The sequence below is a fragment of the Panthera tigris genome, chromosome D1 (assembly GCF_018350195.1).
Source record: "Panthera tigris isolate Pti1 chromosome D1, P.tigris_Pti1_mat1.1, whole genome shotgun sequence".
Taxonomy (NCBI): domain Eukaryota; kingdom Metazoa; phylum Chordata; class Mammalia; order Carnivora; family Felidae; genus Panthera; species Panthera tigris.
In genome coordinates, this window is record NC_056669.1 from 4,011,933 (window position 1) to 4,038,044 (window position 26,112).

Consider the following 26,112-nt stretch of genomic DNA (forward strand, 5'->3'; position numbering starts at 1 on the left):
TTATGCCTAATTCATTCTAATGAATGTATCGCTGTTTATTTTTTTTTAATATCTCTTTTCTGTAATCTCTGCCCAAAAGACTTACAGGATGTGTCAGGATTTTCAAATTAATTAAAATTAGTTGCTTTTAGAATTTTGCAACATCTTTTTTAACTTAATTATAAATATTCTATGGCAGCAGATCTCCAACAAATAGTAGGCTTGGGAATCAACTGGATTGAGGTATCGGCTTTGTTAAAAATGCAGAATTTTATCCCTGTCTTTAGATAGTTTGCTTGAAAAACTCTGACCTTAGGCCCAAAACACTACTAAAAAAGCAAAACTGTCACTAGAAATCTGTGATAAGGACAACAAAACTAAGGTGTTTATTAAAGCTAAAGTTCTTGACTATAAGGGTGAGTAAATGAATGCTTCATAGTTATACTTTTAAATATGGGCTTTATCTTTATTTTTTTAATTTCAGTTGGCTTATTTTTTTAATGTTTGAAGCTTTTATTTAAATTCTAGTTAGTTAACATACAGTTTCAGAAGTAGACTTCAATGATTCATCACTTACATATAACACCCAGTGCTTATCACAAGTGCCCTCCTATTAATACCCATCACCCATCTAGCCCATCCCCCACTCACTTCCCTCCATCAACCCTTAGTTTGTTCTTTATAGTCAATAGTCATTTTTGTGATCTGCATCCCTCTCTGTTTTTCTTTCCAGTATGTTCATCTGTTTCTTAAATTCCACGTATGAATGAAATCATACGACATTTGTCACTCTCGGACTCATTTCATTTAGCATAATACATTCTAGCTCCATCCACGTTCTTGCAAATTGCAAGATTTCATTCTTTTTTGATGGCTTGAGTAATATTTCATTCTGTACATGTTCTGCGTTTTCTTTATCCATTTATCAGTCAATAGACATTTGGGCTGAATGCATAGTTCTATTTTTAACTCTTTGAGGAACCTCCACACTGTTTTCCAGAGTGGCTGCACCAGTTTGCATTCCCACCAAGAAGGTTCCCCTTTCTCCGCATCCTTGCCAACATCTCTTGTTTCCTGAATTGTTAATGTTAGCCATTCTGACAGGTGTGAGGTGGGATTTCATTGTGGTTTTGATTTGTATTTCCTTGGTGGTGAGCGATGTTGAGCATCTTTTCATGTGTCAGCCATCTGGATGTCTTCTTTGGGAAAATGTCTATTCATGTCTTCTGCCCATTTCTTAACTGGATTATTTGGTTTTGGGTGTTGAGTTTGAGAAGCTCTTTATAGATTTTGAATAAACTTTTTATCAGATATGTCATTTACAAATTTCTTCTCCCGTTTCGAAGGTTACATTTTAGTTTCGTTGTTTCCTTTGCTGTGGAGAAGCTTTTTGTCTTGATGAAGTCCCAATACTTCATGTTTGCTTTTGTTTCCCTTGCCTCTGGAGACATGTCTAGTAAGAAGCTGCTGTGGTTGAGGTCAAAGAGGTTGCTGCCTGTGCCTAGGGTTTTAGTAGTTTTTCTGTTTCATCCATTTTGAATTTATTTTGTGTATGGTGTAAAAAAGTGGTGCAGTTTCATTCTTTGGCACAGTGCTGTCCCATTTTTATGAGCACCATTTGCTGAAGAGACTTTTTTCCATTGGATATTCTTCCCTGCTTTGTTGAAGATGAGTTGAGTTGACCGTATAATGGTGGGTCCATTTCTGGGTTTTCTCTTCTGTTCCAGTGACCTATGTGTGTCATTTTGTGCCAGTACTATACTGTACTTTGTAATATAGCTTGAAGTCCAGAATTGTGATGCCTCCAGCTTCGTTTTGTTTATGTTTGTTTGTTTGTTTGTTTGTTTGTTTGTTTGTTTCAAGATTGCTTTGGCTATTGGCAGTCTTTGGTGGTTCCTTACAAATTTTGGGATTGTTTGTTCTAGCTTTGCAAAAAAAATGCTGGTGGCATTTTGATAGAGAATGCATTGAATGTGTGTATTGCTTTGGGTAGTAATAGACATTTTAACAATATTTGTTTTTCCCATCCATGAGCATGGAATGTTTTTCCATTTATTTGTGTCTTCTTTGGTTTCTTTCATGAAGGTTCTATAGTTTTCAGACTACAGAGCTTTTACCTCTTTGGTTAGGTTTATTCCTAGGGATTGTAGGGGTTTTGGTGCATTTGTAAATGGGATCGATTCCTTGATTTCTCTTTCCACTGCTTCATTACAATGTATAGAAATGCAACAGATTTCAGTATATTGATTACATCCTGCGACTTTGCTGAATTCACGTATTAGTTCTAGCAGTTTTTTGCTGGGGTCCTTCAGGTTTTGTACATAGAATATCATGTCATCTGCAAATATTGAAGTTTGACTTCTTCCTTGCCAATTTGAATGCCTTTTATTTCTTTTTGTTGTCTGATTGCTGAGGCTAGGGCTTCCAGTACTGTGTTAAATAACAATGGTGAGAGTGGACATCCTTCTCCCGTTCCTGACCATAGAGGAAAAGCTCTTACTTTTTCCCCATTAAGGATGATATTAGCTTAAGGATATTAAGGAAGTGGGTCTTTCATATATGGCCTTTATGAAGTTGAGGTATGCTCCTTCTTTCCCTGCTTTGTTGAGGGTTTTTATCAAGAATGGATGCTGTACTTTGTCACATGCTTTTTCTGCATCTTTTGAGAGATTCATATGGTTCTTACCCTTTTTTTTTTAATTAATGTGGTGTATTATGTTGATTGATTTGCAAATATTGAACCAGTCTTGCAACCCAGGAATGAATCCCACTTGGTCATGGTGAATGATTCTTTTAATGTACTCTTGGATTCAATTTGCTAGTGCCTTGTTGAGAATTTTTACATCTATGTCCATCAGGGATACTGGCCTATAATTCTCCTTTTTAGTGGGGTCCTTGTCTAGTTTTGGAATCAAGGTAATGCTGGCCTCATAGAATGAGTTTGGAAGCTTCCCTTCCATAGATTACTGTTCAAAATAGCAAGTAGCCGTGTATGCATTCAAACATTTCAAAACATCAGTTTCAAAACAACTATTCGCGAGTGTAGTTTAAGGTATATTGATTTTTCTATGCTAAATTACACCATAGGAAAAAAGGAAGAATTTATATAAATATTACCCACTGAGTTTTAAGGTAATAGAAATGTAACAAAACTACAAAGCTAGATTTATTGTCATTGTTTGCACAAGGCTGTAATAAAACAAGTTGCATTTTTGGCCTTCTAAATCCAGTGGGCAATTTGGTCCACTCATCTGCTGAAAATAACTCTGAAAAAAAAAAAAAGACAAAAACCAAAACTACTCTGTGAGTATTTGTTAAATTTGTGATCAATTATTAAAGCTGTCAATTTTTACTTTAATATACCATATTGGGCACTAGCATTATTCACCTTACATAGTTTTCTTCCTCTGACAATCAATTATTTTATAAAATAGCTAAAAATAATATAGCTGGAATCCAATGAATTGCTTTCATATCAAAATCAGTGCTTTATAGTGGAAACCTTTTTATATATTATTTTATTTTCACACATATCCATTAATTTTGAATCCTGAGCTTGATTACTTACAAAGAGTCCTTAGGGACTCTAAGACCTTATCAACTGAATATCGACTACCAGACTGATACATATACTTAGCCCAGTAGCAGAAAAGCAACAACAAACTTGATCTTAACTGTCTTTCTGGCATCAAAAATTATTTGAGCAAAATAGCACTTAAGGCTAATGGTTGCTCACACGTTTTACTCCACCATGAAAAATAACAAGGGTCACGCAGCTAAATTCCCATGTTCCTGTGGTCAGTGAAACCCTTCTCTCATTACACCCAACTCATCCTCTAGATACAGTCATTACATAGGGCCACAGGTGGTTTGTACTCTCTGCTACCTCTTTCTTTGCTCATTCAACCTATATCCCCAAAATTATGTTTCCAAAAAAGATGAATATTTTCACTTTTTAAGAAATGTGCAATTATTTATTTTTAAAAAGTAAACAGAGGGACACCTGGGTGGCTCAGTCAGTGGAGTGTCCAACTGTTGATTTTGACTCAAGTCATGATCCCAGAGTCATGAGATCAAGCCCATGTCAGAATTCACGCTGGGCATGGAGCCTGCTTGGGACTGACACACACTCTCTCTCTCTCTCTCTCTCTCTCTCTCAGGAATAAATAAATAAGTAACAGAAAAAAAAAAGTAAATGAAATAATTTAATGCCCGTGATTCTACTTCTCCTTACTCTGAATAAAGCACATTCAACTGAGGTGATGTTAGAAAATTTTGCTCACTCTAAAATTCACGAATGCTATTTCTGATAAAGACTGACTGATAATTGCATTTGATCCTGAAACAATATAATTTTACACATGGGATACACCTTGAAAAGGAGTATAAAGTAAAACCTTGGTCAGTTGGCCCTTTCTGTACATTCATTCATTGTACCAATATTTATCGAGTGCCCACATTGGGTGAGACACTAGACTCTGTGTGCTGAAGATCAAGTGATGAGGTAACAGATTTATTTCTCTTTTCTGTTCTAGTTAGCAACTCTTCTCTGGTTAACTAAGGTTTAAACCAAAAGCATTGGCTAAAATCCTATGAAAATGCCTTCTTTCCTTTAGAAATAGAGCACGTAGAAAATGATCAAGGATCTCATAACATCTCGGCGATCTGGGGATGAGTGCCCGTTCTTATCCAATACGTGATGATGTCAGAGGCATCTGGTAGGGAACGAGAGCCAGCTGCCCTTAGGGCACATGATGGATGTATTTAAGGAGCCTCACCAAGTATTTCTCAGGAGAAGATGACAAGGACTGACCTTACATTATGAAATAGTTGTTTGACAAGGGAATAGAGAAATTGGCTCATGGGTATCTCAAACTGCCACTTTGTCTCATACCTCGAACATAATTGGTGCCCCTTTCTGCACTGTTTCCCCTTTCACTACAGAAAAGGGGAATTCAGGTTCTCATTAGACACAACGTGACACTCAGACAGTTGGCAAAGCCAGTGACCTTCCCATACTGTTTGCAAACTAATCAGGAAAGCCTAAAAGCCATGCCTGACCTCTCAGGGGCTTCTTGCGTCACCCGAGGAAGGCAGTAATCCTGCTTCAGGGCATGACCAATTGGAAAGAGGCAAATTTCTCACAAACAGCAATGTGGCCATTTGTACCTAAGTGATGGAAAGTGCACAGGGCCTCAGCAGTGTGTCCTAAGGCCAAGGCTGCCTCTTCGTCCAGTATTGCCCAGTGATAAGATCAGGGCCCAGACAGGATTTTTGGCGAACTGCCAAATGTGTCGGAACAGATAGCGTCTGCTCATCTATAATCTGCCTTTATAAGTTTTCAGATGTCTCTAACATAAAGAACTGCACTAAATCTAGAACTCTACCCACCTCCACTTCCAAAAACATCTCTGACTTGAATAAAGCATCAAAAAGAGCCAACGGCTTAAAGAGCCTGCCTCCGTGTGCCATAACTAGCTCAATCATTATGTAGAAAGGAAGGAGCATTTTATTTACTGACTAATACCCATGGGGTCATTTTTTTCCCACACCAAAACAAAAAAAATCGTCAAAAACAGAAGTATAAGAGACAGAGGAGACAAAAAACAAGCATGGAGACAAGGAACACTAGCTTCAGTCATGAGTAGTCACTCCAGAAGAGGCCTCATCACTGGGGATGATGGCTTTGATTATTGGAACTATCTGTGGAAGGACTAAGCAGCATGCATCCCGACAGTAGGAATGAGCAGTAGAGACAGGAGGTGACAGGAGACAGGAGACAGCAGTGGAGACAGGAGAGTCCTGCGCTTGATTCCGAATGCATGCATTCAACATCTATGTTCCCAACATCCTTCCAGGCCCTGCGGGGCTGAACAAAGATGAGCAAAACATGGCCCCTAAACCAGGAAGGCATACTCTCAAGCTGGGAACTCAGAAACAAAAATGCATAATGACCAGACGATGTAATGGCTTCAGAATCAGAAATACTGCAACGTGTATCAGGACCCCAGCAAATGTGCTGACCCAGTAGAATGAAGACAGTCAGAAGTGCTTCCCGGGGGAAAACAGACTTTTAAATTCAAAATGCATTGTAGTTCTCCAGGAACCAAGGAGGGGTAAGGATATTCCAGACGGAAACAAGCGGGAAGGCAAGGAGTTCTGGGAAAGCTCAGGAGGCGGAGACCCATTCTACGTGGTAGAAATTGGGCAGGCGGCAAACGTAGAAATTGGAGTGGAGCAGGTAACCCAAGATGGTGCTGACAAGACTCGAGGCAGCAGGAATGCGGATTCCTTGCGCTGTCCTAGTTCAGCTGTCTGTCTTTGTCGTCGAAATCTTGTTTCCATCAGAGCAGAGTCTGTAATTAGCATTTGCCGATATATCCCCAGTGATAGGAAAAGGGAGCAAAATAATTGTCCAATAAATGAAAGTCTGAATGAGCTTCGTTTGAAGACACAGGCAGGAGGTATCTCTCTCCCACGTTTGAAGGAAGAGCTCTCACCAGTCCTTGAAGTTTCTGGAGGTCAGCCCTCAATTACCTGGGAAGCTTTCTTGTCCAATATGTCTCGCCCGCCGAAGATGATGGGAAATCCGGGTTTTCTGGTGCTCGTACTGGCTGAAAAAGCACAAGTGTTTCATTTCCATATATTAGAGCAACAATGAGTGAGATGGAATGGGAGCAAATCAGGCACTCAAAGAAATTACTGCAGCAAAGAAATCGTATCAGCAGCTTCCTGCACTGCAGGCCCTTAGCAGGGCCCTGCTGCTTGGCTCCATTGTAACGCTGCTTCTGCATATCCATCAGGAACCGCAGCAAAGTGAGGAGAAACTTAAAAGACATGAGGTTATGGTTTTTTGTTTTTTTTTTCTTAAAGGTGAATTTTCACTTCTTTAATCTTACGTTTTAGCTGAATTGATTTGAATGGGTAAATCCCATTCTAATGCACTGGATATGTTGTTTTCATAGAAAACAGGGGAAAAAAACACCTTTATAGATCTCAGTCAGACTAGTGCAAATGGAACTTGGTGGGAGTTAGAAAGGGGTCTCTAATTGTCTCCTAGCAACCGTTACCATGGTTGTGGATATTCCTCATTTCCTTACAAAGTAAAAAAAAAAAATTAATATAAAAGGAAAAGTAAAGAAAGCAAAGGATGTATGTTTTTTGAGGAGGAAGGAAACTGGTTGGCAGAATGCTAGTACTTTTATCTTGGAAGAATTGTGAATTCTAGGCATTGATTGTGTTCAACTAAAATTGTTTTAGTTGCTGCTTCAAGAATACCTCTTAAAATAGTTTCTGTTATTGTTGTTGATATAAACATTCAAAAGCTCAGTTTCTTTTTTAAAAGATAAAAGAAAATCTAATAATTTTAGAGAAATAAGCTAGTGTTTCTAGCCTTAAATAGAAAGCTGCTGTGTAGACTTGTCTACTATGATTTAGAGAAAGGCAAGTAATATTCCTCATTAAATGGGAGACAGAGGATAACTATGTAATTTATTCCATTAGAATTCTGCATCCACTCTCCAAATGCTTAAAAGGCAGTGAGATTGACAAAAAGGAAGCAAAGCACCCAATATTACCTTCGAGGACACTTTTTGGGGTCTTGTAAACGTCAGTATAACCACACTGTATAAAACCTCCAGTGTTCCTATCAGACAGTTGAGTAATAGAGTGCACTACCTGCCAGTACGTGAAGTGACGCATCTTTTAATCAGTGATTTCGTTAGAAAGGTAACAGGACAGATTCATGCTTAATCCTCCCCTTACGCTGCACACATCTTCCCTACTGATCACCTAGATTTTCTCTGCCCTTGCGTACAACTGGTGCCAAGTTTAAGATCAGATTATGGGGGCTCCTGGGCAGCTCGGTTGGTTAAGCGTCTCTTAAATTTGGCTCGGATCATGATGTCACCGTTCGTGAATTCAAGGCCCACATCGGGATTTTCTCTCTCTCACTCTCTTCTCTGTCCCTCCCCCCACTGTCTCTCTCTCAAAATAAATAAATAAACTTTAAAAAATATATTAAGATCAGATCGTGGAAGGAAGTTAAAATGGTGTCATTGTTACAAAAAAAAAAAAAGAAGAAGGTCCGCATGATCACTGGTAAATGGAAGGAAGATCAAGATTATACACAGGGAATTTTCTTTTCTTTTTTTTTTAAGTTCCCCACCCCCAGTGTCACATATACCAAGAGATTGTTATGTTCTTCCAAGTCCAGGCCTCAGTTGTCTGAATATTGCCTTATGTCTTTTCCTTTATAACCACAGAATCTATACTGGAAAAAAATTTTTTTAATTTATTTTAATGTTTATTTATTTATGTTTTTTTGAGAGAGAGATAGAGCACCAGCAGGGGAGAGGCAGAGAGAGAGGGAGGCACAGGATCCAAAGCAGGCTCCAGGTTCTGAGCTGTCAACACAGAGCCCAACGCAAGGCTCGAAACCACAGACCATGAGATCAGACCTGAGCCCAAGTCGGACGCTTAACTGACATAGCAGCCGGGGTGCCCCAGAAAAAAAAAATTTTTTTAGTTCTCTTCTTGTAATAAATTATGGTTATTTTTGCTGGTTGTTATCATATGTAAATTTGAAGGTCAAGTATTTTAATCCAGTATAATGACATAACAATATAAGTATCTTGCCCATAACATGAAAGAAACTAATTTTCTGGTCTCTGCCCACTGTACCCTATCATTTTCCTTTCTTAATCATGAACATAACATTCACCCATTTGCTTGGTTATTCAACAAATATTTATTCCATACCTATCCATTTCCAAGCACTGTGTATAAAATTAAATCAGTTGTGGTTCATTCCTTAAAGGAATTTCAAATGTAAAGGAAAACAAGAACACAAGCAAATAATATAGCACAGTGTGGAAAGGTGTAATAAAGACTAAAGCAAATGGCTGAAAGATGAGTCAGAACTCCCCAGGAAGAAGCGGTGGGAAAGGGCCTTGGCAGATGGCAGAGGGAAAGAAGAGCCCTGGGATGGAGCCATTGGCGGGGGGGGGGGGAGGGGGGGGTGCGGGTGGCTGGAAGCAAGTACGTGTGGTTGGAACATCAGGTGCAGGGGAAATGAGAAGACGCTCATGGCAAATTGAAGACAGGTTCCAAAGGGCTTCACAGTCTCTGTTAAGTAGTCTTCTATTCCGCATAGCCTTTAAATGTCAGTGGGTGTTTTTAGATGTGATCTGATCGATCTGTGGTTTAGAATGATAATTCTCATGACAACATAGAGAATGGACTGAAAGGGGAACAGACTGGTGATCAAGCGAGCAATGGTGCTTCGTCTTTATTTTTTATGTCTCATGTATACCAGTAGTTAGCTTCATTTATTTGGCGTCTATATCACACATATTTATTGAGTGCTTATCAGAGCCAGACAATGTCCTAGGCCCCCCCGCAAGTCCCTGACTCGTGAGGGAGCCACACAATAAGCAAGTAAATATCTAATGCCAAGTAGTGGTAATGAGAAATTCTTAAACGTATTAATTAATGTCTACTTTGCCAAGCACCACGAGATGCACTTAATTCAGGGATTCATAGTCACCATTACTTTGGTTAAGATTTGGAGAAGCTCAAATGATTAGGGTTTAAAAAGCCATTTAAAAAAATGGTTTAAATTTTTTAAATTTAAAAATCATTTAAAAAATGATTAGGGTTTAAAAGAAAATTTCCTTTGGAAAATTTAACAGTATTGTTAGTTATGGATAATAGTCTTCATGGGAATAAGATCCCTACACACCTACATGCAAATACAACATACAGACACTGAAATAGGACAATATCATTTATTAGGGAGAGACATATTTTCCCTGCCTTTTTTCTCTTGATAATGACCTTTCATTTGCTTGTTTTTTTTTTCATAGTTTCAGAGTTAGTCACTTGAACAAATGTAGAGTTTACATAGAAAAGTCTGTATCTGTCTGTGAAGATTGGGTCTCTGCGTACATCTCTGTCTGCACTCTGAATCCACTTCATAGGAACCTGGTTCTATGCACCAGCTGCTTTCTGAAGTCCGGCACCAAGCTGTCTGAAGTCCAAAAAACTTAATAAATTCCCCTATAAAGAAAGCATTCTCCTGAAATAAAAGTAAAGAGAGTAACTCTGGGGTCATATGTCTTCTGTATTTAACTAGTCACGGTTTACCATCTGTTGAATAGATTACAAACGTGCAAATTTTAGAACTCGTGACTAAAAAGGTACCAGCTGGCGTTATTACATAGTTGAGGCACTAACACAAAAATTATGGACAGAACATATCTTGAATATGCCTCAAATAGTTCCGTTGACTTTTTATTGTGGGTAAAGATGATCAACACAGAAGAGAAATAAGAAAATGCCGCTAAAGCAACTCAAGTCTGAAATGTATGTGACGCTTAAGGAAAGCGATGAGTAGAGAGTAAAGCTGTAGGAAGGATGTCCTTAAACAACCTTTTAAAACTGTTCTACAGAGCTGTGTACTCTATCTGGCTCTTGGGATTTTGGTGAACATTAGCATATTAAAGTCTCTAAAAATTCCTATAGCAAGGCAGCCTCAAACCTTATTTAACCTGGTGTTCCCTGCAAAAGTGGCCACAGAATTTCTTGCTCTCTCTTTAGCTCTCTCTCTCTCTCTCTCCCTCCCTCCCTGCAGTCACCTCTTTACATTTTATTTGCCTAGAAAATACAGGAAAATAAAACGTTTCCAAGAAAATAAGGGAAGTTTGAATTAAAAATGAGAGAGGGAAGAATGTTCAGATGATAATATTTCAAATCAAAATGATAAGGAAAAGAAATACGAAATTAAGGGGAGAGTGGTAAGAAGATGGTATACTAACAGGAGCCCCCAGAACCAGTGGTTCATTAACACTTCCCTACACAATCAGAGACTCTCAGGTTGGCTGGATCTTAGAGGCCATCTTTCCCATAAACAACACCTTTCCAGGGTGCTTATGCAAGCCATGTTCGAACATAGTTGATGTATAATTCAAATATCCCCTCACAATTATCCATCCCTTTGAAACCTATGTGACAATATGTGACATTTGAAGACATTTTTTCCCATCACCACCAACCCCACCCGCCCCCTCAAGTTTTCTTTATAACCCATAAATAGATATTTATTCAGTGACGACATGTCACGCAAGCAGGGAGGGGGCAGAGGGAGAGAGAGAGAATCTCCAGCAGGCTCCACAGTCAGCGAAGAACCCAACATGGGGCTCAATCCCACGACCCTGGGATCATGACCTGAGCTGAAATCAAGAGTCAGACACTCAACTGACTGAGCCACCCAGGCACCCCAAGAAATAAAATATTCTGGTTTATATACTCTATAAACTACTGTTTATGGGGTTTTCAAAGAGAACAACATAAAATGTATTTAAAACTGCACAGAAAAAAAAACTATATGGTACATAATTGAACCTTTAATGATCACTTTGAGATTGTCACATAAATAGAATTATCTACTGGATTGAGTTGCACTTACATTAAAGTGCAATATATACTATACTATAGTATAGTATATATATATAGTATATATATACTATATACTTGAACTGTCATCTTAAATGTATACCTGATAGGGTACAAGGTAAACAAAACTGAATGCAAGTTATTGAAGCTTTTTTGCTATTAGCTTTATTATGGATATATGAAGAATTTGCAAACCTAAACTTAGATATGTTAAGTTTTACCTGATAGCATTCCATCTGTGTGGCCCTGTACCAATCTGCTACAAAACGGGACTAGGGAAACCTTGCATATATGATGCGATTCAAATAAGCAGTATGTGCAGATAGGAGATTATTTAAAGGAAAGGAATTGGTTTTTTTGGTTCCTTAAAAGAAAGCTGGTTTTTCTCATCCACAGCCTTGGCATTTGCCTACTACCTAATGTGATAACGAAGGGCACTGTCATAAATGTCTGTTATTTATTTTCCTCTTAGGAAAGATGTATAATAGCTGGCCAAAAAATAAGTCATTTTTCTGACTGCTATGGCCTAAGGAAGGCAATGGGGTATAGTAAAAAAAAAAAAAAAAAAGACGAAATTGTAGTCAAAACATCTGGGCTGGCATCCCAGCTTCATCACTTAATGACTGTATTTATTTAATGTGTTTTTTTTATGAAAGCAAAATATTCCCCCCTCCACCTACAGCTCATTAGAATTGTTCAAAAGAATTATTTTTTTTTACATTTGTTTATTCTTGAGAAACAGAGACAGAGTACAAGTGGGAGAGGGCCAAAGAAAGAAGGAGACACAGAATCCAAAGCAGACCCCAGGCTCTGAGCTGTCAGCACAGAGCCCAACATGGGGCTCAAACCCACCGACTGTGAGATCATGACCTGAGTCCAAGTCAGATGCTTAACCGACGGAGCCACCCAGGCGCCCCATAGAATTGTTTTTTATATTGCTTCTTAAAAAATAATCTCTGTAATTAAAAAAGGGCTTTGTGCTCACTGGCTCTTTCAGGCCGCTATGTGTGTTTCACATTCGAAATCCCAAATTCCATAGAACCTTCTGTGCCTCTCTGCAAATATTTTCAATCGCTAAATTAAAACACTGTTAAACAGAATAGATCTCTGCTAAGAGATGGCCATTGTTAACATGATGAGAATCCTAATATTATTCAGTCTCTGTGGGTGTAGAATTTTGGAGCCACCATAACAGTCAGAGAGAAGGATATATTCTACAATGTGCTTTTCTGTAGCTGTTGGCAGTTACCATGCTGAGGTGAGGTGTGGAGACAGAACTAAACACCTGCGTTTTAGCACTTGGTTTTCGCTCCTAGTTCTACGACTCCATTCAGTTCCTACCCCCAGAGGGCCCTCGGTGGGGAGAAGTGATCTACAATCTTTGTTCTGGAAGGACGAAACTGAAGGGATTTTTTTAACATCTGGAATACAGTCAAAGAAAAAACCAATAGCCAACCAGTACTAAGTACGGATGTCCTTAAAGTATATAAGACAGGACAAAAGGAAAAAGCATATATCAGGAATGAAAAGAATTTATTAAAGATACTGATTCATCCCTATTTCTCTATATCAAAATAAACCTTTTTTTCTTGTTTTTTTTTTTAGATATCCAAATTTAGATATCCAAATAAAATCATGGTATTTCATGCAACTTGAGTCCTTGATTATACTCAGAGATTAGGAACTCAGAATATAACGTACATGTGTTATGCTACATGAAAGCTTGGGACAGTTACCCAACAAAGGTATTTTTTTACCCTTAACAATGTCACTGTCACATTGGTAATTTTTTTTTTTAATTTGGAGACTTAGTTTGGTTTCCCCTGAAGCAGATCTTAAGACAAGGATTTGTGTGTAATCAGTAGGTTTGGGAGTTGAAGAACACACTGGAATTGCAGTGGAGAAATGCAATCAATTAAAGGCGCATTTGTCTAGAAAATTGCCATGTGGGTGACCAAGGCTTAATCTCATTTGATATTAATGCAAATTACTAGAGGATTATTGTAAATGTCATTTGAAATTAGTGTAAATAGAACACACATGTCAGACTCCTCTCTCTGGCATGGGCGTTGGAATACCTCTGCAGCAGCTCCCGTCCGTCGCTGTATGGGGGCTGCTGGGGAGGAGGGCATTAATTCCCTGGCACCTCTTGCCTGGCCTGCTAGCCCGCCCCACCATGAGCAAAGTGGGCTCCAGGGATCAGAGAAGAGCCCAACATCCAGGAAATTCAGGTGCTGGCAGTTACAGCAGTATGCACTGAAGTGCTAAGAGGAAAAGCATTGGTGGGCCATCAGTAGTGTCTGTGACACTCACTGGCCATGCAAACACATGACTTTAAGCCTGAGAAAGACTCTCCCCTGACATCTTTTACCGGAAGGCAGTCAGCCACTGTTCGGAGCTTCCGAAAAATGAGTGTGTCCTAATTAGAAACTTCTGTAATTTCTAACATCTTCAAGTGTGGAAGGAAAAAATACAGTTGTGTGTGTGTGTGTGTGTGTGTGTGTGTGTGTGTACTGATGAGAGCTCTCATTCTCTGTCCTCTCCCTAAATCTCTTCTCACACAAATAGCCTTAGTTCCTTTTGTTCTGGGGTTCTTCATGTTCCCCTCACTGACTGAATCGCATCCCAGAAGTAAAGGTCCTGTTGTTCTCTTACATGGTTGTAATTGAACTCTGCAGTGTGTTTGCAGAAATCCTTTGCCTTATGTTTTTCTTTTGGTGAAACTGAGGTAAACTAGCTAATCAAACGAAACAAGGGAAAGCTTTTGTTTCTCTCTATAGTAAGGTATTTTGAAGCACCCTGAAAGTCAACATTCAGGAGGCATCTGGGGGGTTGGGCTTTCTACAGAGACAAAGGACTAGTGAGTGACTGCCCTCGTTACAGTAAGTCTCCACCAATGACGAGGCATCGTGTCCCCCACACCACCAGGTAGGCTGTACTGGTTGGCCACTGTCATGGAATTTTCTGGAACGTGATAACGGCTGGGAGAGGAATTTCTAGCTGCCTATTAAATCGGAGTAAAAGGAGAGCCAAAATCAATCCTACTCGGGTGTGCCATTGCTGGTCTCTAGCTTGAAGATAGTGTTCACTACAGTGATCGTGGCTTTGTAATAACAGTGGGAGGTAATATACAGCACCTCGTATCTAGAGAGACCCCTGAATGCTTTATAAACCATTGATACAGAAAGGATTCACGTAAAATTGTATGGTGGGTTAAAGGCCAAACTCCCACCATTTACAAGTTTCAAATTGATCTTAATATACTAGTGTTTGTGGCATTTATAGGCTAACTTCTTTATTCATCCACTTAATCAGCATTTATTTAACATCTATTCTGTCTTTAAAATTACCTTGTTCTCTCTACAAAATGATCCCACTTCTCCTTCAAATCCATGGCACACCCTTTACTCGGTATTTCAGTCATTTCTGTTTGAGGCTTATCGTCTTAGGAGAGAAATTAAACACTCTTATAACTGCAGCACCGACTTATCTTTTTAAGCCTTGAATCTCCTTACCCTAAACTTATACATAGGACACATTTATTGAACTAAATTTGTTTAAAGGTGGGGTCAGGGCTCCTGGGTGGCTCAGTCGGTTAAGCGTCCGACTTCAGCTCAGGTCACAATCTCATGGTTCATGAGTTCTAGCCTGACGTTGGGCTCAGTGCTGACAGCTCAGAGCCTGGAGCTTTCTTTGCATTCTGTGTGTCCCTCTCTCTCTGCCCCTCCCCAGCTCTCTCTCTCTCAAAAAAAAAAAAAAAAAAAAAATCAATCAACATTTTAAAAATTAGAAAAAAATAAAGGTGGGATTGAGGTGAAAAGTAGCCTGGGTTCATCCTTCCCTAATTTTCATAAATGAATAAAGACTTAGAAGTTACAGTCATAAAGATTATGCCATAATTTGTTAATAGAACAGTTTGGTGAGTGCATCTGGCATTTACCTTATTAAATATGCATAGGCCTGACTTTAGAACTGAATCTTTTGACCAGCAGCATAGATATTCTCAGCAACTGTTTCCTAAAAAACAACCACGAGAAAGTAATCAAAGAAATCAATTAGTGCCTTTTCTGAAGCATTTTATTCTTGTAAAGATGGGTTCTTCTGAAAGTGTATAATCAGTGTAACTTGTACATTCTCCCTAACTCACTCTTTAGAACTCTGAACAGACACTTGGTCATTATTCTTTGTCCATTTATCATCCTCTGTGTCTTTTAAGAAGATAACAGAGATGGAGTCTCTACTCCTACACCTTTCTGTCTTTATGAAAGGCCATAATTAATTGCTGCAGCAAAGTCTTTGTTGTAGATATTGCTTTCCCATAACAAGTGGGCCAAACACACTGTGTGTTGTGCTGTTAGATATTAATATCTTTCACCTCACACTGTTTATTTTCCTTCTTTATAAAGAATAATGTCAGAAATAGCAAGACACAGGTGTGGTCTGCACCCAAAGTCCAGCCACTCAGATTTTTTATTTTGTTTTGTTTTTATACAACATAGTCTTCACTTTGGTTGAGATGACGACGGCCGTGGAGAACCATACCCGTGAGACTGTTGGTTTTACACAACTATAAAAACAATGGAAGAACCTAAGCAAATGACACCCGAGGTGCAGGGCCCTTTACTACGGAGTAATGGAGTATAAATTGGATTTGTTTTCACAAAGAAACTTCCATCTAGTGTTGGATGCTTGGCAGAGGGACCGAGATCTGGCCATTATTAACCCCTGGCCACCCTCAGTCAGGGTGGTGAGTGTTCAAAGGCAGTGAGGCTCTCACATTCGTTTTACCCCAGCCAGGATCTGGCTCAGCAAAAATGGCATTCTCTGTAGCGTCCCCAGCCAGGGAAATAAATCCTCAGATCACTGCTCCCTGAGGCCCCTGGTTCCCAGAATGTTGAGGCGTATCACGCTCTGCAAGGCCTCTTCTGCCGGGATTTTTGTCACTTTCAATTGTGGTTTCTAAAAGTCCTCATCCCTCGAAAACGCATTACATAAGCTTTAATTTATGACAGCTCTTTTCTAGGCAGTCTGGAAATGACAGTAATTTCCTCGCAGAGACACCTAGTGCAGAATTTCCACAGCTTTTTCACATGTGCAAGTGTTAACTCTTGAAAATGATTCTAGGGGAAAGCACAGGTTACTGACTGCAGCCACAGAGAAACCCCAAGCCGAGAGCACTGAGAGAGAAGAGGCAGCATGAGCAGGGGGGCTTAAAGAGAGTGCAGAACGGCTTACACAGTCAAGCCAGAGAAAGTTCCAGTGAGTCAGCAAGAGATTAATAATGAATTGTCTTGTGGCAGCAATCCCTGCTGAGGTCAAATAGCAGGAAGTGCTGGCCGACTCGATCATCGACTCTGCAGTTTCCTACCAGTACCAGCTGTCAAGTGTCCCTAGATCATTGTCTTTTGTACAAGTTGTACCTGAGATTCCGGAGAAAAAGAGGGCTCCTGCCTGCCCAGCCCCCGCTAAATCACTCGGGTTTGGGTTACCCAATATGGTGACTAATTAAGCGGTTTCTTTACTGAACTTTCCTTATCATCCCGTCTCTGTATTGCTTGTTCTTATTTCTGTGGTGAGACTGTCAAGGGGTGTTCAGTTTTAGATAAACTGGGGACAGGATAAATGGGGCAATATAAAAACTACTTGTAAAACATTGCAGATGTGTAGTTGAGCTTCCTGGAGAGTGAAGTCTCCAGGAGCCAAGAGTGAAAGAAACTTGCACCCAGGGAAGTTGCCAGATTGGGCAGCCTGACTGACTGGGGGTTTCATGCTCACCGGAGAACAGGGACTTTGGGCTCAGCCAAGGCAGTAAGTTAGACCTCAGGTCCCTTTTAAAGCCACGTTCTAGAAGAGTGACAACCCAGTCAAAGAGAGGAGCAGAAAAAAATCTGCTTCCTGTACAAGGAGTCAGCTGAGTATCTTCTGCCTTGGCCTGGGCTCAGCATGGTGAGGGAGACACCTTCTGTGAGAATTGGTCATCGCAACCTTCTTGAGGTAGATTGTCGTTTAAATTTGAATTTATTCCACCTGCTGAGATCTGGGAATCAGTGACGTCAACACTGCAGTATTTGTCAGAACACACAGATGTGTGAAGGGTTATTGGTAGAGAATCTCCCAGAATTGTTGAAGGGAAATCCTCATACTTAGAATGCACGACATATCCTGAACAATATGAACAAATATTGCAAAGTAAAATTTCCAAACTGCCTTGTAGTGAAGCTGCAGAACCATAAAAACAAAGAGGAGGTCTCGGCTGTAACCAAACAGGAAAGATTGCATGAGCAGAGACACCATTTCACCAATAGCCATGTGTGCAAAACCCTGTTTTCTCTTTCAAAAGGGTTTTCCCTTATTTTATGCACAAGTCACCAATTTACAAAGAACTACTGTTAGAGGATGTTAAAATGCTAAAAGCAACTTAATTTTTCCTTTTATGACGAAAGTACATGAAATTCATGTATTGTGTTATCACCTTTGGGGAACCAGTGAGATTCCAAAGCTGCCCGTCGGTAATTGTCATTAGATTTTCTCTCATTGAAGGAATTTTCAGTTTTATAGAAAATAAGAGTTGTAATTTCTTTTTATTATTATTATTTTTTTAACATTTATTTATTTTTGAGACACAGAGAGAGGCAGAGCATGAGTAGGGAAGGGGGAGAGAGAGAGGGAGACGTGGAATCTGAAGCAGGCTCCAGGCTCTGAGCTGTTTGTTAGCACAGAGCCCAGCGCAGGGCTGGAACTCATGAACCGGGAGACCATGACCTGAGCTGAAGTCAGACGCTCAACTGACTGAGCCACCCAGGCGCCCCTAAGAGTTGTAATTTCTAATGCAACTTTATTCCTGCATTAGAAATTTCTGAGTTTCTAATTTTCAAAACATTTCTGAAAACATTCTTAGGGGAAAAAAATGAATCTAGCAGAGACAAAAAGTCTCTTGATGTTTTGTCTTTAGTCTTTTTATTATAATAAAATAATAGTCTATCCATATGCAGGGGGGAATTAACTAAGTATTCTATAGTATCAGAGGTGTCTACACACAGAGATTGTGCCTTAGAAAAACCTTGCTTCCTGCTCGGGACAAAAATCCAGTCTACTCATAGAAAATCATTCTTAACAATTGAAGACACCAGCAGCCTATCATACATTTCTATAAATTATCAACAAATTAAGGATGACTATAGTCTTTGGACCAGAATAATTTTAAGTTTCTTATGTTAGTGCATATTCTGTTATAGAAATATTTATATAAACTATCAGTTTGTTTTATCACCTTGTCATTCTCTTTGAGGGGATCATAGCATAGTAGTTTTCTGAACAAGAACAAGGTATAGTGAATGAAGAGTCATTTATACAGCACGATTGAAATTAGAGGGTTTTCTTTTTTACTTTAATCACTTAATTTTTAAGGTGGCTTGTGGATTTCTTCTATTATAACGAAAACTGTAACATTTTTTCTTCATGTTTCCACAAGGAATTATGCTACAATAGTTAAAATTCTGTTTTTAAAAATATCATTCAGTGAAGTTAAACAGGTTTTCTCTTATTTCCTTCTGTCTTTGCAGATTGTGAGTGTTGGGAAGCATGTTAAGGGTTACCACTACATCATTGCAAACTTGGTAAGAACTCTTTATTTTCTGTTTTTCATAAGAATTGCTCAAGCATTCCAGATTATTTTAACTGTGCTTTACAATAACAGTTCAGTAAATGAATAAACTATATTACTTATTAATCTGTTGGTAACACTTAGGATAATATTTTTATTGCAGTGGTCATTGTATTCATAATGTGCAATTCAATATATTTTTAGTGCAGACTAGCTTGACATCTGCCAAAGCAACCTTAAAAGTAATGATAATGTTTGCTTTACTGTGATATCACTTGGCAAATCAAATAATGGTCTTTCCCCTGTATAAATGGTAAATGTACCTATGGATCCAGATTTCCATTACTTGGGCTGTCACAAGGATCATCAAACTGATGACCCATGTCCTCTGATTTTAAGAAAAAGCAAGATTGAAATGACTATTATATAAGGAAGTCTTTTGATTGGGAGTGATCCATGTTTTTTTTAATTATGTCAGTTTTTCATATATGTAGAAGGTTATCGAACAAGATACATACATTAGTATAAAATCCTAAAAGGCCTAAGGCAAGTCCTTTTAGATTTCTTGGCAAGGCTTCCCAAGTATTTCTTGTTAACTGCGGTGAAGAAGGAAAGCAAACTATGTGGAGAGCCATTCTCCTTGCTTTATTAGAGTGCCATCTGCCCCAAGGGCTTGCTCTCAAAAGTGGTTCATTTTAGAAAAGTTAAGAATTTTTTCTCCTTTTTCTCTTTTCCACCGTATATTTCTTTGGTGAAGATCTTTTGCTTACAGCAGAAGAGCCAAAGGCTACAATAGAGATTTCAGATTTATCCATTCTTGTCATGTAGTGAGTGGACCATCACACTTTGAGACAGGAATTTTCAGTCTTTAGTGAACTGGATCTCACTATGGAATAGAGATAGTAAAATGCAACAATAGACTGTAAACTCCTATTTCCTTGTTGTTATTAATAAAGTATAATTTTGCTAATTCATGGATTATCATGAAAACACTGAGAAATTTTGACTTGTCTTTTCCATTGCTTTTAGTAGGTCCATAGTCTGTATGTTTTAATATATTTTATAAAAATATAATTCTTAAAGCTAATATATTCTCATATTAGTCACTAGAAGAGAAAAAAGTCTTATGTTTATGGAATGTGTACAGTCACAGTGACATTGTACAAGGTGATTCTAGCAAGTGGAGCATTTTGACATCTCTTCTTTCCAAACAGTGGAATTAAAGAAGGTAAAAAAAGTCAATGTGTTATAGACTGTCATACCAGAAATGAATTGCTGACATTGACAAACCAGTACAAAATGGAAAGAATGGTTATAACATCCTAATGGCTATCACAGCCTTTCTTAAGCAGCCCTAGGAGATGACAGCATATTTAAGTTATGTGTGTCATTACAGCATATGAAGTAGGAAAAAATATTTGCCTGAATTAGGGCATAGATCATCACTCTCACTAAAAATAACAAAGCCCTTACCATATGTATTTGATATCATTGTAATACATGATTATTCAGTAACTTGTGCAGATCTAAATTATAATATATTTATTAATTATGGTTTCTATTGACTTAATTCATTTATCTCTAAATAGCTGTGACTTCCAAAACCAGAATGTTTTTTGTTTCATTGGGCCAGTCACGGGCTGTTTCCTGAAAACTACTGCATAGGATTCCCAAATGTGAAGTAAATCCATTATCAAAAGAAAGATTATATTAATATACTTAATGTTGAAAGACTGAATGATTTCCCCCTAAAATCAGGAACAGACAAGAATGGCCCCTCATCATTTCTGTTGAACATGATACTAAAGCTTCGAGCAAGGGATACTAGGCAAGAAAAAGAAATAAATGGCATTCAGATTAAGAAGAAGAGGAGATTTTTGTGAATGTAAAATCCTAAGGAATCTAACTAAAAAACTGAAAACTGATAAAGAGTTTCAGCAGGGTTTCTGGATAGAAGGTCAGTATTAAAAAAATATATATGTGTATTTCTGTACACTAGCAACACATTCTGAGAGTAAAGTTAAGAGAATAATTCCATTTATAACTTCCACTTACAATTTGCAACTAATCAGGAACTGGTATTTAACCAATTCATCGGGACTGTTTAGTTGGAGGGACCTTGATGGTGGGGTAGGAAGCTCCTGAACTTCCCTCCACCCCCAGACACACACAGAGTCATCGCCCTGGGAGAAATCCAAGCAGCTAAGAAACTACACACACTGAAATGGATAGGAAAGGCTGAGACCACTCTTTCCATAAAAACTACCCCAGCACAGTGCCATACAATCAGGAGGGAATCCCCAACGCCCAGCTTCTCCGTGAGCAGTGAGGATTTGGACCATACATTTAGCACCCCAGCTTTTAAGGCTGTCAAGAGACAGGCCCCGAAACACCTAGTTCTGAAAGCCAATGGTTATATGTCCATGAGACCCACAGGACTATAGAAAACAAAGAAGCCATATTCTTAATGGGCTCGTGAGCATTCAATGTAACTATCCCCACAGACCCTATTAGCACAGAGGGAGCAAGCAAAAATGCTCATCTCCACTCTTTCCCTGAAAGGCAGTTGACTATCTACTTCACAGTCTGCTGCCTCAGTGTCCATATGTAAGGGTCCACCTGCGTGCATCAAAGAACTGGCCATGATTCTTCATGGAGCCCAGGAGAGCTGGTGGACATTTCTGTCACCTTCTCCTTCTGGCTCACTCCTCCTATAAAACCAGGACATCAACCTGTCTCTAGAATATTGTACACGTGCCTGGTGACCTACCCAAGGGATGACTGGATCTGATAGGCAACAGAGCTTATATTCACAAATCCCACAGTACTGTAGCAAGCAATGAGGCATTTCTTAACAGGTATGTGCAAAAGTACTAACCCAGGCCATCCCCCCAGGGCTCAATGTAGAGGCAGCTGGCAAGGTGCACATTTCCTAGTCTTTCCCTAAAAGGGGGTTTGACCGTATATTTCACAGGCTGCTACCTGAGAGTCAAACTTCCATTCAGCCTGCATCTAGGTGCTGACTGTGATTCCTTCCTTTGGAACATTGGCAGGCCTGTCAACTACTAAGATCCACTTAAAAAAGAAAAAAGAAGCTGTTTGAGCAATCACATAGGTTTAAGAGACAACCAACAATTTAGTCCAGGCCCATTTGATGAGGCTCATCTCCTATATGTGACCAGTGTGCCAAGACTGGAAGATGTGTCTGTCTTATTTAATGTGCAGAAACCAACCAGCACAGGGAATCAGTAAAAATGAAGAAATGAGGAAATATGTTCCAAACAAAAGAACAAAATAAATCTCCAGAAATAAATCTTAATGAAATGGAAATAAATGATTTACACAACAGGGTTCAAAATAGCAGTCATAAAGATGCTTATCAAGGCCAGAAGAGCAAAGTATTAACAAAAATAAGAATTTTGACAAAGAGTTAGAAAATATTTTAAAATGCCAAACATAAATCACAGAGCTGAAGAATACAATAAAATTCAATAGAGGTGTTCAATAGGAGACTAGAATAGGTAGTAAGAAAGCTCAGCTAACTTGAAGACAAGGCAGTGGAATCCATCCATTCAGAGAAGTAAAAAGAAGAGGAAAATGAAAGAAGTAAAGATAGCTTAAGGGACTTCTATTACACCATCATAGATCAGTGTACGTATTATAGGGCTCCCAGAAGAAGAAGAGGAGAGAGGAACAGAAAGCTTGTTCACATAAATAATGGCTGGAAACTTCCCTAACCTGAGGAAACAAGTAGAAATCAAGATCTAGGGCAGCATGTGGGTGGCTCCGTTGGTTAAGCATCCGACTCTAGACTTCAGGTCAGGTCATGATCTTGCAGTTTACAGGATCGAGCCCCACGTTGGGCTGTGTGCTGACAGTGCCGAGCCTGCTTGGGTTCTCTCTCTCTCTCTCTCTCCCTCTTTATGTACCTCCCCTGCTCATTCACTCTCCCTCTCAAAAGAAATAAACATAAAAAAAGAGATATACAGTAAGACACATTATAGTTAAGTTGTCATAAGTTAAAGACAAAGAGAGCATCTTAAAGGCAGCAAGAGGAAAACAACTTATTATGTACAAGGAAACCACCACAAGACCATCAGCAGAAGGTTTATAAGCCAGAAGAGAATAGGATGATATATTGAAAGTGCTGAGGGGCACCTGGGTGGCTCAGTCAGTTAAGGGTCCCACTTCAGCTCAGGTAATGATCTCAGGATTCATGAGTTTGAGCCCGTGTTGGGCTCTGTACTGTGAGCTCATAGACTGGATCCTGCTTTAGATTCTGTGTCTCCCTCTCTCTCCCTTTCCCTCCCCTGCTCAAACTGCCTCTCTCTCTCTCTCTCTCTCTCTCTCTCTCTCTCTCTCAAAAATAAATAAATAATTTTAAAAAAAAGTGCTGATAGGAAAAAACTGGCAACCAAGAATACTCTACCTGGCAAGGTTGTCCCTGAGAAGTGAAGGAAAGATAAAGAACTTTCCAGACAAGCAAAGGCTGAAAGAATTGATCATGAGTGTTTCTATAAGAAATGTTAATATTTAGGGGCACCTAGGTGGCTTAGTTGGTTAAGCATCCAACTTTGGCTCAGGTCATAATCTTGCAGTCCGTGAGTTTGAGCCCCACGTCGGGCTCTGTGCTGACAGCTCAGAGCCTGGAGCCTGCTTTGGATTCTGTGTCTCCCTCTCTCTCTGCCCCTCCCATGCTCATGCTCTGTCTCTCAAAAATAAATAAACATTAAAAAAAAGAAATGTTAATGTTTAAAGCTGAAATAAAAAGATACAAATTAGTAACATGAAAACACATGAAAGTATAAAACCCAGCGGTAAAGGTAAATATATAGAAAAATTTACAATACACCAATATTGTCATAGTGGTGGGTAAATAACTTTAACTCTACTATAAAGGTTAAAAAAAACAAAAATATTAATAATTATAACTACAATAATTTCTTAATATATACACAATATAAAAAGACGTAAATTGTGACATCAAAAACATAAAATGTGGGATGAAATGTGTAGAATTGTAGAGTTTTTGTATCCATTCAAAGTTTAGTTGTTACCAGCTTACAGTACATTGTTAGAGCTATAAGATGTTTTATCTAAGCCTTATGGTAACCACAAAGCAAAAACTTCTCATAGAAACACAAAACATGAAGAGAAAGGAGTCAAAACATACCACTACAGAAAATCCTCAAATCACAAAAGAAGAGAGGGAGGAAGGAACTATAAGTCAGTTAGAAAACAATAAAATGTTGGTAGTAAGTCTATTCCTACCAACATTTATTTAAATGTAAATGGGCTAAATTCTCCAATCCAAAGAGATAGAGTGGCTGAATGAAAATAGGTTCCTAAAAAAAGAAGGAAAGAAAGAAAAGACCCAACTCTATAGACACTCATTTCAGCTTGAAAGCATACACACAGATCAGAGGTGAAAGAATAGAAAAAAGAGATCATGCAAATGGAAACTGAGGAAAGAAGAAGTAGCTATAGTTATACCAAACAAAATTGGCTGTAATCCAGAAAGTATAACAAGAGACAAAGAATGTCATTTATAATGATAAAGAAGTCAATTCATCAATAAAATATGACATTTGTAAATATTTATGTACCCAACGTCAGAGCACCTACATATATAAAGCAAATATTAACAGATCTGAAAAGATAAATAGACAGCAACACAAAAACAGTAGGGAACTTTAATACCCCATATTCAGTAATCGCTAGATCCTTGAGGCAGAATATCAGTAAGGAGGGCTTGGACTTAAACTACCTGTTGGACTACGTGGACTTAACAGAAGTTTTGATTTAACAGTAGCAGAATATACATTTTCAAGCACATATGGAACCTTCTAGAATAGATCTTATGTTATGCCACAAAGCAAATCTTCATCAATTTAAAAACACTGAAATATCAGGCATCCTTTCTGACCACACGGATATGAAACTAGAAATCAATTCCCAGAAGAAAATTCAAAAATCTACAAATATGTGGAAATTAACCATATGCTCCTGAATACCCAGTGTCTTAAATAAAAAATTAAAAGAGAAATCAAAAAATATCTTGAGACAAGTGAAAACGGAAACATAACTTACTAGAACATGTGGGATGCACCAAAAGCAGTTCTGAGAAAGAAGGTTGTAGTGAAAAATGCCTACATGAAGACAAAAGATACCAAATAAGCAGTCTCACTCTATACCTCAAGGAACTAGAAAAAGAAGAACAAACTAAGGGCAAAGTTAGCAGAAGAATGGAAATAGCAGAGGTCAGAGTGAAAGTAAATGAACTAGAAACAAAAAAGACAATAGGTCAATGAAACTAAGAGCTAGTTTTATGAAAAGGTAAACAAAATTGAGAAATCTTTAGCTAGACTAAGAAGAAAGAAAGAATACTTGAAGAAAATAACAAATGTTAAGAAGATGCAATACAATTCATGACACAGATACTAAGGATCGTTAACACAGTGCTATACACAATTATACACCAGCATTAAAGGAACACTAGGAGAACCAGATAAATTCCCAGAAACATACAGCCTACCATGTAATATGATGAAAAAGAAAATCTAAAACAGTCCAATAATAAGTGAAGAGTTTGAATTGGTAATCAAAATGCCCCCACCAAAAAAAGTTCAGGACCAGATGACTTCATGGGTAAATTCTACCAACATTTAAAGAAGAGTTAAGGGGCGCCTGGGTGGCGCAGTCGGTTGAGCGTCCGACTTCAGCCAGGTCACGATCTCGCGGTCCGTGAGTTCGAGCCCCGCGTCAGGCTCTGGGCTGATGGCTCCGAGCCTGGAGCCTATTTCCGATTCTGTGTCTCCCTCTCTCTCTGCCCCTCCCCCGTTCATGCTCTGTCTCTCTCTCTCTGTCCCAAAAATAAATAAAAAACGTTGAAAAAAAATTAAAAAAATAAATAAATAAATAAAGAAGAGTTAATACCAATCCTTTTGGAATTATCCCAATAAATAGAAGAGGAAAGACCACTTCCACACTCGTTTTAAAAAGCCACTGTTACCCTGACACGAAAGTCAGACAAGGACACTACGATAAAAAGGTAAATTAAAGCCTTATATTCCTGA

General features: G+C 38.7%; 1 protein-coding gene across 7 annotated transcripts in view; it reads left to right on the plus strand.

Moving 5' to 3' along the window:
• GRIA4 (glutamate ionotropic receptor AMPA type subunit 4) overlaps window positions 1-26,112 on the plus strand; it is a 247,428-nt gene that overhangs the window by 136,622 nt on the left and 84,694 nt on the right. For all 7 annotated transcript variants that reach the window (XM_042958444.1, XM_042958443.1, XM_042958445.1 and 4 more), the window contains one exon: window positions 18,996-19,049. In XM_042958444.1, the coding sequence (XP_042814378.1) occupies window positions 18,996-19,049 (54 nt within the window). The remainder of the gene's footprint in view (window positions 1-18,995; window positions 19,050-26,112) is intronic.